General features: G+C 32.0%; 1 protein-coding gene across 3 annotated transcripts; it reads left to right on the top strand.

Moving 5' to 3' along the window:
* The first annotated feature begins 5,905 nt into the window (after positions 1–5,905).
* Positions 5,906–11,004, top strand: LOC100790194 (protein NSP-INTERACTING KINASE 2). Of its 3 annotated transcripts, none has more exons than XM_041012409.1 (12): positions 5,906–6,208; positions 6,757–6,894; positions 6,996–7,128; positions 7,247–7,318; positions 7,405–7,548; positions 7,650–7,721; positions 7,822–7,881; positions 8,018–8,109; positions 8,410–8,559; positions 8,643–8,984; positions 9,417–9,796; positions 10,361–11,004. In XM_041012409.1, exons 2-12 carry the CDS (start codon positions 6,795–6,797, stop codon positions 10,679–10,681), a joined length of 1,866 nt encoding a protein of 621 aa, XP_040868343.1. In that variant the 5' UTR covers positions 5,906–6,208; positions 6,757–6,794; the 3' UTR covers positions 10,682–11,004. The 3 variants fall into 3 exon arrangements, with proteins under 3 accessions (XP_040868343.1, XP_006574994.1, XP_014622329.1); XM_006574931.4 differs by having other exon boundaries at positions 5,906–6,588; XM_014766843.3 differs by lacking the exon at positions 5,906–6,208 and adding an exon at positions 6,233–6,578.
* The last annotated feature ends 888 nt before the right edge of the window (positions 11,005–11,892 follow it).

Here is an 11,892-nt window from a genome sequence, read left to right as displayed (position 1 = left end):
ACTAAAAAAACTTGTTCAACAAACGTTAACAAACCTTTTCAGCTAATAAGAAAAAAGTTAAAAATTAATTAAAATGACTCGTTGAATATATTCAATATCTACAAAATAATTAAATTTATTTTTATTGTAATATATTATTGAAGATTATATTAAATCATCAAGATAATGTATTCATGTGACATTTGTAAAATTGTGCATTATTACTTTCTATAATAAAATCTTGTAAGAAATTAGAATAAAAATACTTAATTATGTGTTGTAGCAAACACAATTCATAAATTCAAGAAACTAATGGATGATGATCCTAAGAAGGATCAGGATAATGTCTAATATGATAATTGCCAAAAAAAAAAAGCCTAAGATGATAACTCTAACAACATTCACATATATTTGCGATGTGCCTTAGAATCAAATTAAAGTAGCCTAATTAACCCTAATGCAAGTCTTATCTTATTGGATTGTTGTTCACATTTAGTTTTTGATGATTTCTTTATGATTATTCAACTTATTATAATCTTTGATGATATTGGATCGGTCCAAGGAACTGTTTGAACGTCAAGTCGTATTAGTGTGGGGTCTGTAATGCACGTGCACCTAGGAGCCATGCCATACAATCAAGTGGTCACTGATCCTGTTTCAGATGGAAACACTGGGACCCGTTTCACCTATAAAGGAAAAGGTGTTTGAACTTTGAACACTAGCTAGTCACCCTCTTTTTTCACCAAAAAATGAAAAAGGAAACGTGGTGGAGAAAAAGAGAGGCTTCACTGCAGTACTGCATCAAATGTTATTATATTTTAGTAATCAATATTGAAAAAATTAAACGGATAACGATAATATTTATAACTTATAAATGTGGAATTCATTTCTTTAACAATTCTATAATTGTGTCAGTGTGGGTATGTTTTGTACCGATACTTGTAAACACAACATATTTATCAATTTTATTAACGATTAAAAATTTAAATAATCATTTTCTTATATTTTTTCATATACAAAATTCGTTTAATTTCACGGTAATTTTTTTTTTTATCAAAATTAGTTCTTTGCAATGTTTGCTTCCGCATGTAGGTTGAACGGATCCACGTCGATGAAGTAATTTAGGGTCTTTTTTGCATATTTGAGGTGTTAGACCAAGAGAGAGAATTTATGATTATTGTCGATAAAACTAATTAAAAGTAAAAAAAAGTTAACTTAAAATAAAAAATTTAGTTGATAGTTAAAGATATAGTTTTAAATACTAAATTGATGATTGATTCAGTCAAAATATTGTATTATTCGTGATGAATCACTAATTGAATGGTATAACTTAGTCTTTATTAAAGAATTAAAAGTTTCAAACCCTATCATATATATATATATATATATATATATATATATATATATATATATATAATGATAAAATAATAATATTATAAATAAAGGGTTTGCTAATTTATATCCACTCATTTCTTTAGAAAAAATAAGTTAACATATTACAATTGGTATATTTTAAAGAAATTTATAGTTATAATTTAATAACTCACTCCTTATAAAAATTATGTGGGTGTAAGTTAACAAATCCTTTACCTATTTGGTTAACATATATTCACTTACCTTTTAGAAGAAAAAAGTTAATAAGTTATGCTTAATGTATTTTAAGAAAATTTATAAATAAAATTTATTATGTTACTCCTTCTAAAAAATAAATGGGTGTAAGTTAACATATTCTTATAATATATATATATATATATATATATATATATATATATATATATATATATATATATATATATATATATATATATATATATCATAAAATTGTAACTTCTATATAATATGTTTGCACCTGACACAATATAAATCAATGTAGATTATTGGTAGGCAGCGAGCCTCTTGGCTAAAGAGTCTACTGTTTGGTCCCTTAGGTGGTGTTTTTAATTTTATGTATTCACATCTAATTTTGTATGTTGATAAGGGTAGAGAGTAGTTTTGAATTTACGTCAGTATGTGACATCGAAAATTAAATAGCATTGTAGTAGACAGCCTTAGACACTCTAAAAACATAATAATAAACTGAAGTGTTCGGTAAATTAGTGTTCAATACTTTAAAAAGTGTAAAATGATTCAAACATAAATGTAAAATAAGTCATGTTAAACAATTTTTTTTTAAACACACACTTTATTTTTAAGGAAAAATATTTTTTTAATCTTTATATTTTTATTTTTTTTAGTTCCTAAAGTTTTATATCGTCTAATTTAATTCCTATATTTTATTAAAAACATATTTTTAGTTCTTCGGCATATATTCTTCACAAATGACATTAATTTTAATTGTTAGAATTGACTGATTTTTTTTTAAAAAAATTAATTACAATGACATGGATTTTTTTTTAAAAAAATTATTATAATGTCTCTCCTAAATCCAAACGCATCGAACTGTGACTTCATTCCTATATTCGTTTCCACCATCATTCTTCAAGAGTTTGTGTTGCAATTCTATGAATTGCATGGTTTCTCATCAATATATGTATGTAGGAGTTGTGGTTTAAAATCCACATCATGTTCTTTGCAACTAGGACAAAAAGAATGTGCATTTAGGGAAAAGTTGTTGATGTTGAAAGCAAGAACCGACAATAATCCATTTCTCAAGAATTAACATCGTTTGTGAAGAATATGTGTGGAGGGACTAAAAACATATTTTTAATATAATACAAAGACTAAATTTAGACAATATGAACTTTCAGGAACTAAAAACAAGAAAAAACTAAAATATAAAAACTAAAATCATATTTATACTTGTTTTTACTCAAAAGTGATTTTAGTATAGATACAAATGTTTGGTTGTTGTTAGATAAAACTAAGTTTGCCTCTAGTCTAAATCTCTATTTGATTTGAAGTTATAAAAAATAGATTTTATGTTAAGTTGAAAACTTTCATTGAATTTTAGTTTACATGAGATTTACTTTCTAAATAACAATATCTAAATATAAGTTATTTCGGTAACAGTTTCATATCATTTAGGAGTTGAGATAATGAATCATTTATAAACATTATCTTTTCTCTACTCACCGAGGTGCCTTGATGATCATCAAGTTCCTAAGTGGATAATACTTTGAATATGAGAATCCTAAAAATGCCTACGAATTTGAGATCGAAACATAAGTCACTTTAGTCTAAGATCATTTTTAACTAAAATCCTTTTCATTCAAAGTCATTTTTACAAACACTTCTCTAAACACACATTAAAAAACAAAACAAAGAGTATTATGTTACTTTAACAAATTTATAACTTTTTTTATAAAGGGTTAAATATACTTTTGGTCCCTGATAAATACACATTTTTTGCGTTTGTTTCCTCATAAATTTTTCATTTGGATTGGGTCTCTAATATTTCAAAATTTTTATCTTAAGTCCCTGCTGTATGTGTCTTTTAACTGAAACACATAGGAGTGTGATGTATCGTGCCACATGTAAGTTTTGTTCTTGCTGTTTATACATGTTTGAATTTTTTAAAAAGAAAACGTCGTTGTTTTAATGTACTCTGAGGATTTCTTCTCTAAATTTTTTTCAGATTCACTCCATGGCCTCCCATCTCCAGCCAAGGACTTCTTCTCTAACAATGGTGACTCCGAGGACAACCACTTCATCTTCTCCCTGTCGATGCCCCCGCCGGGAGATACAACTTCTCCCTCGACATGGTTTCTTTTTCCAAATCTGACATGGTGGATTCGTCTTCTTCTTCTCTTTACACCAACTCTCCTTCCCCCATATTCTGTCCTCGTTGGTAACTCCTATTTTCACTCTCATTCATTGTTACGATTTTCAGCGGTAACCCTTCTTGTCGAAGCCACAAGGAAGGGACCTTGACCAGAAGATATGGTAAGTGTTCTGTAAGGCATGTACTTTTGACTTGCAACTTAGATGGTACAACAAGGTTATGGAGTGAAATTGATAATGGAAAGGTCAAGAGAGCTGGGAAGGACATCAATGATCAAAAGAACACAAATTGCTCTTTTTGTGTTGTCGTTGTTGTTGAGATTAATCAGTCCTTAAATGGAACTCTTAGTTCAGGTATATTTGTGAGATGGGGACAAAATTTGAGGAAATATTTAGATCTGGCAAAGATGCCAAACAAGTTTTTTCCAAAGAAGGATTTGAACCTGATGTTAGAAATTGTGATTGGCTTGTTGGGTTTGGTCCTGGAATGTTGCTTAGCTTTTGGGCCGTCCACTGTCTTGATGATGTTTTACCATTGAGAGTCCCCCGAGTTACATTATGGAAGAAATATGAACTCCAGAACCACGACGTAGCTTTTGGGAGGCCATGGAGTGGATTTGAAAAAAGTCCTTGGAGTACATTAAAACGATGCCGTTTTGCTTGTTTTTGTTTTAAAAAAATATATATTCCAACGTGTATAAAATAGTAAACACCAAATGTTACACTTGACACGACACATCAGACTCTTACGTATCCAATTAACACTCATGTAGGCAGTCAATGATTACGGACTAACGGCAGGACCTAAGGCAAAATATTTAAAATATTAGAGATCCAATCTTAAAGAAAATTTTATCAGGGACCAAACGTAAGAAACATGTATTTATTAGAGACCAAAAACATATTTAAGTCTTTTATAAAAACAATTTCGTATATCTTGTCTTCGTGAATTTATAAATTTTAGACAAAAGTTACAAAATAAATTAAAAGGTTTAGAATTTAGAATATATAAATGAAAATTATAAATTTAGTTAATTTGATAATTAAGAAGGAGAGTTTACATGTTGAAGGGAGAGGGGGGACAAAAGTCATGAGTTTAATTTTTCTCACTAACACTTTAATAAAAAATTAATAACTAAGACGGATAAAAAAAGATTTAAATATTTTTTTGGTTCTTCTAATTTAATATTTTTTCATTTTTGATATTGTATTTTTTTATTTTAATCTTTGTAAAACATTTTTGTTTTATTTTTTGTCATTAAAACACTTTAATTAGTAAAAAAAATATGTTTTAAACAGTGAAAAATATTATCTAAAGTGTTTTAAGATAACAAATAAAATAATTTGTAAAGAAAAATAAAACCTAAAATGCAGGGAAAAAAAATTTAAACTTAAGAAAATTATAAATTTAATAAAGTAATGTGATATTCTTATTTCTGCCAGGCCAGCCAATTACTAAGGTAAACCATTTACTTAAGGTACACCTTACAGCTGGACAAATGATTATACATGACTAGCTTTATTTTTTTCATAAAAATTGTATATACAAAAGTTAATTCTAGATGCGAGTTTCAGTTAAGCTTAAAAAACATTATAAATAGAACCACTTCAGATTAAATGGATCTATGTGCACACGGCTCTGACAGAAAACTTGCATTGTAGATTGCAACACTCCCATTTTTTATTAATATGATTTTGTGATTCTAATTTGATTATTTGAGGCTTGAAATACTGAGTAGGAAAACAAATTTTATATTAACTGGATGCCACAGTTCTTTAGCTTGGTGGGTTCTGCATGTCAGCTCTGATATGCAAACCAAAATTTGATGAAAAATTTAAAAACAAAAGTTCCTATTAAAACGGGAGTGAAATAGACATCACAAACCCCTTGTACTTCATGACACAGCGATGATGGTAAAAACTAAAAAAAGCCCTCACCTTGGCTTTGTTAGTTATGGGGGGCACTTTGGGAATTTCAAAGTGTGGGGAATAGATAACTCAGAATAGTGTGAGAACAGCTTTTGCTTTTAAAAGTAGGCTGCTTTTGGCTTGTTTATTAGAGGAACTGTCTGATGAATGTGATTATTTGGAGACAAAATGAGTGATTGAGAATCAATAAAGCATAGCCAACTAAGATTATTAACATGACCAAAGAAAAATGGAAATTTAAAACAGTGAGAGAAAATGGGAGACATAATTGACACAACAAAGATCTCTCACACAAGGAGCCATTGCATCACCAATCTCAACCTCAATCCCTTGGGATTCTAACTTTTTTTCTCATAATAATTGAATAAAACGAAAGAAAGTGGAGTTCGGTACTTAAAAGTTAATGAATGACATACCTCAGGGACAGGGAATGTTTTTGGATTCTTAATTTTTTCTTCTTCTTTCTACAGGACACTGAGAGAGGTTAACAAATCATAGCGATCCACTTTGTGTTATTTCTCTCTCTCATAGTTGATGGCAGCTAAACTCATTGCCCCTCTTAGTTAATTTTCTGATTAAGGTTCATTGATCCAAACTTTCACAATGCTTAACAGATAATACTTCACTTGCTCTTACTTTTTTTCTTTCTTTTATTATTATATTTGAAGGAATAGAATAAGTGAATAACACTACTGCTCTTTAGACCAATGCATGATTGATGGAATTTTCTTTTTCAATCATCTTTTGCATTTATCTAGAAAGAGGCTAATGGAGGGGTGCCTCATGGCTTTTTTTTATTTATTTATTATATATTCTTTGCCTTTGCTTTCTTTGTTGAACCATCAGCAGGCATGCTGGTTTTCTTTCAAGTCTTTTTTTTTACCATTGGCTCTGACTCAACAAGTCTGACACAAGGGTGGGAGTGAGTGCAATTTCTGGGTTCAAAGCAGGTGGGAAATGGTACTGTTCTTGGACTTGGTTGATGAGGTTCCTCTTTTGATGTAAAACATGACATGCAGTGTAACAAAAACAAACCAAGTTGGATTTGGTGGTGCTAGCTGAATCATTCAAAACCTGCTCCTTACTTGCCTCCTCTTAAAGATACAACTTGATTCACTTTTGTTGTAGGAATAAGTAATAAGTTTCTGGTGATCCTTCAAAACCCAATGGAGAGAAGTGGGGATGTGGCTCTCTTTTGTTTAGCTTTGTTCTTCTTGTGGACTTCAGTGGCTGCTTTGCTTTCTCCTAAAGGTGTCAACTATGAAGGTGATATGACTAGGAGCACTTCCCTTGTTTTCCTAGAGCACATAATAATTGTAAGGTCACTCATTCACTAGTCCTAATGAATATGCTTGTTTTACATGCAGTTCAAGCTCTTATGAGCATTAAGAACTCTCTGGTGGATCCTCATTCTGTCTTAAATAACTGGGATACTGATGCTGTGGATCCTTGCAACTGGGCCATGGTCACTTGCTCTTCTGATCATTTTGTGATTGCCCTGTAAGTCAAACTGGAACAAACCAAAAACCATAACAAGAAATATTCAATTTCACTGTTTTTCTTTTTCTTCTTCTTCTTAAGATTCCACTTCTTATTTCATCATTTTTCATCTTTTCAGTGGGATTCCAAGCCAAAGTATATCTGGCACTCTCTCACCAAGCATAGGAAACTTAACAAACCTCCAGACTGTGTGAGTAACAACATGCTATGTATGGTAAAAAGAAAGAATTGGAGGAAGTTTTGTTAAGAATATTATCTTACAAGGCATTTTTGCAGGCTTCTGCAGGATAATAATATAACAGGACCAATCCCTTTTGAGATTGGAAGGCTCCAAAAGCTTCAAACTCTCGATCTTTCTGACAATTTCTTCACTGGTCAACTTCCAGATACTCTTTCCTACATGAAGGGTCTCCACTATTTGTAAGTTCAAGAATGCTACACTTTATTTCATAGGCTTTATAGAAAAATCTGTGTTAATTCCCTATCAAGAATATGATGATAGGAATTTGAATTTCAATCAGGCGGCTAAACAATAACAGTCTCACTGGACCAATTCCTTCCTCTTTGGCTAACATGACTCAGCTTGCCTTTCTGTAAGTCTCTTCTAGCTTTTTATTATTAACTTATTATTTTTTCCTCCTTTGTTAATTTGATTTCTTATCAATAATTTGTCTTCTTCTGAATTTTGCTTAGGGATATCTCTTACAATAACTTGAGTGAACCTGTACCAAGAATAAATGCAAAAACATTCAAGTAAGGTGTTTGGTCTTAATTTTATTAGTTTTTCTCATTCAATATTTTCTATGTTTTCCTCAAGTGAGTTAAAAAACATACATATGCTGTTTACGTGTTATTAAGTAATTGTATGTTTTTCCTTCTCTTGAAACAGTATTATAGGCAATCCTCAGATATGTGCCACTGGAGTTGAGAAGAACTGCTTCAGAACAACTTCAATTCCTTCTGCTCCAAATAATTCTCAAGGTAATCATAGTGATTATATTTATATTTGTTTATGCTTTTCCTCCCTCATGATGTGGCATCTAAAGTTTTTCTTCTTATCTGTCATAAGTGGACTTAGTCTAAAACTCTATTCCAAAACTATTGTTTTGGGATGCAAAATCATTTCACAAACAAAGAACTGTTCATAACTATCAATTTCTAAGTTGTCTTAACATGTTTAAAATCATTGCTTCCATCATTCTCTTCCCCTGTATTTATTTTTTTCTTTTAGCTTGCAATTACCTTCATACCCTAACATAGTTTCCTGAAATGCTTTTCAAGATTCACAATCCACCAAAAGACCAAAGAGTCACAAATTTGCCTTGGCATTTGCTTCAAGCTTAAGCTGCATATGCTTACTAATTCTGGGACTTGGTTTCCTCATCTGGTGGAGACAAAGATATAACAAGCAAATATTCTTTGATGTTAATGGTTAGTGGATCATAAACATAGACCAACTTGGTAGGCATATCATGATTTATTCTTCTATTTTAACTCAGCTTTTTCTCTTTCAGAACAACACCGCGAAGAGGTTTGTCTTGGAAACCTCAAGAAGTTCCACTTCAGAGAACTTCAGCTTGCTACAAATAACTTCAGCAGCAAGAACTTGATTGGCAAAGGTGGTTTTGGAAATGTCTACAAAGGTTATGTCCAAGATGGTACAGTTATAGCAGTAAAAAGGCTTAAAGATGGTAATGCCATTGGAGGTGAGATCCAATTCCAGACTGAAGTTGAGATGATCAGCTTAGCCGTCCATCGGAATCTTCTTCGCCTGTATGGGTTCTGCATGACAGCTACAGAGAGGCTCTTGGTTTATCCCTACATGTCAAATGGCAGTGTTGCTTCCCGTCTAAAAGGTAATGGCTATTCTGTAGTTCCTATATGTGTAGAGTTTAACACACAATTTGGTTATTCAAAATGGTAATTGTGTGACTTTAATACTTTAAAGTGCATGTTTTGTACAAAATTGATCAGAAGTGTTTACTTGCTAACAAGTTAGTTGTGAACTTATAAACAATTTTATCTCTCAAAAGGCTAATTTATCTAAACAAAAACTTTCAGGGACCAAAATAACACAAACAGTCACTTTCTAGGACCAAATTGCAAGTTAGCTTGTATATGTATCCATCTTGGGTCTGCTGCCATACACATGAAACTTTTTATACACATCCCAGACTTGGATGCACTTCAATTTCCATAAAACCAAAGTAAAAGAAAATGTTTTGAGTTTCCAAATATAACCTTTGGTTTATGAAGTAGGAGTATTCATTTACCTTTTGATGATACAGCCAAGCCAGCTTTGGACTGGGCTACAAGGAAGAGAATAGCTTTAGGAGCTGGAAGAGGCTTGCTATATTTGCATGAACAGTGTGACCCAAAGATTATTCACAGGGATGTGAAGGCAGCAAATATCTTGCTTGATGATTATTGTGAGGCTGTGGTGGGAGATTTTGGGTTGGCAAAGCTGTTGGACCACAGGGATTCTCATGTGACAACAGCAGTGAGAGGCACTGTGGGGCACATAGCCCCTGAGTATCTCTCTACAGGCCAATCTTCTGAGAAAACAGATGTGTTTGGGTTTGGCATTCTTCTTCTTGAGCTTATATCAGGCCAAAGAGCACTTGAGTTTGGGAAAGCAGCAAACCAGAAAGGAGCCATGCTAGACTGGGTGAGCTACACAGAATTGGTTTCTTTATCATTTATTTATTTATTTATGGTTTGATGTGTTTGATAGTATTTGGAAATATGGTGAATTTTGGTTTTAGTTTAGACAAATTTCTTTTGTTGATTTTGGTCTTTTTAAATTTTAAATGTTTTTGAAAATAATCCTTACAACGATTTATTGATGACGCGACATGCATCTAGATATATAGTGAAACATGCCATCTTAGAGTGATAGCTGATAAGGCATGTCTAGATACATGTCATGTAATCACTAAGTTACGATACATCGTATACAAAAAATTATATTCCTAAGGATTGTAAGTAACCAAAATTTTTTTGAAGTAATAAAACCATAGTTTCTCATATTTACATGAATTAAAAGCATGTTTAAACCTTTATTTATCTAATTCAGTTGCTTGCTTAACTACTGAAACATTTCACAGATAAACTTGTCAAAGTTTTTTTTTTCTTAAAAAAAAGTCTTATTTCAGTAAATTTCACAGTCAAGCTTATGAATAATTTATCAGGTGATGTGTCCTAAATGTATTCACCATCACCATACTTGCAGGTGAAGAAAATCCATCAAGAGAAGAAAATTGACTTGTTGGTTGACAAGGACCTGAAAAACAACTATGATAGGATTGAGCTTGATGAAATAGTTCAAGTGGCTCTTTTATGTACTCAATACCTTCCAAGCCACAGACCAAAGATGTCTGAAGTGGTTAGAATGCTTGAAGGAGATGGTCTTGCAGAGAAATGGGAGGCCTCACAGAGTGCTGAATCCACAAGAAGTAGAGGCAATGAACTCTCATCTTCGGAGCGCTACTCCGATCTCACTGATGACTCTTCATTACTTGCCCAAGCAATGGAACTTTCTGGACCAAGATAATTCACAAAGTCACAGTGACATTAAAGTTGGTGAAGAGTGAAAGAAAGTGAAAGTTTCTTCAAATGCAAGTTCCTGAGTTGCAGAGAACTTGATGTAACATTAGTAGCATCTCAAAGAGTGATGCTAGTTTCTGACTGTACATAATCTGATTGGAGACATTGACGTATAGATTGAGTGTTATATGTTGTTCTTAATAGATGGAGGCGAAGATTTTTGTGGGAAATGTCCTTCTGGCTCCTTCAACATGTTTGAAGAATAACGTTCATATAAATAGGTTGTACTTAAACTGTCAATAATAGTATGTTGGGATTTGAGTGTTTTCACCTATGACTCATTGCTTAATTTGCTTCTGTTTTCGTGTTAGATTCTAACAGATTTTCGGTGCATGGTAAGGCATAGTGCCCATTGTGTAACATAAGCTAGAAAGAAGGTTTCAAATAGCAACAACACCAAGGTGTTATCTAGTTAGTTAACATCGTAAATTTTTTTATACTGACAATATATCAAAATTAAGCTCTTAGTGTGAACCAAAAAAATGGCCATAACATGAAAAACAATGATATTGTCTCTGAGATTGGGAGGCTCCAAAAGCTTCAAACTCTTGATCTTTCTGACAATTTCTCAATTGGACAACTTCCGTATTCCTTATCCCATATGAAGGGTCCCGATTTTAAGATGAAGAATCCTGTACATTGCTTTACAATATTTATAGAAAAATGTGTGCTAATCAGTTAGTTAGAAGAGAAAAATAAACATCTAGGCTATGTAAATTGTAAACTATTCCCCATCAAGAATATGATGATAGGAATTAGAATTTTAATAAGGAGGCTACACAATAAAAGTCTCTCTGGACCAATTGCTTTCTCTTTGTCTTTGTTAATTTTCTCTTTCAACATTTTCTTCTTTTTCTATTTGCCCTTCATGCAAGTAAAAAAATTTAAATTCTAATCGTGTTCAGATCTTGATAAAAAACTAAGTAAAAAAATTTATATTTCCTTCTCTTTGATCAGTATTAGGGGCAATCCACAGTTGTGCCACTGGCGTTGAGCCAGCCTACTTTAAAACAGCACTAATTTCTTCTGTCATGAATTGGAAACAAGTGAGTGTGATATGAGGTGGTAGAACTTGACATGGTTGAGTTAGAGGATGAATGGTGACTTATAAACTTGGGTTGACCAATATCTTGCATATCAGATTTACCTTGTATATGA

This window comes from Glycine max, chromosome 2 (genome assembly GCF_000004515.6).
Source record: "Glycine max cultivar Williams 82 chromosome 2, Glycine_max_v4.0, whole genome shotgun sequence".
NCBI lineage: Eukaryota > Viridiplantae > Streptophyta > Magnoliopsida > Fabales > Fabaceae > Glycine > Glycine max.
Note: the sequence above shows the minus strand (reverse complement) of the source record. Positions and strands in the feature narration are given on the sequence as shown.

Bases quoted from the DNA above. Each gene is read 5' to 3' on its own strand.
- LOC100790194 (XM_041012409.1), top strand. From the start codon at position 6,795: ATGGAGAGAAGTGGGGATGTGGCTCTCTTTTGTTTAGCTTTGTTCTTC. The intron at 7,722-7,821 runs GTAAGTCTCTTC...AATTTTGCTTAG, and splicing joins ATGACTCAGCTTGCCTTTCT to GGATATCTCTTACAATAACT. The intron at 8,110-8,409 runs GTAATCATAGTG...ATGCTTTTCAAG, and splicing joins TGCTCCAAATAATTCTCAAG to ATTCACAATCCACCAAAAGA.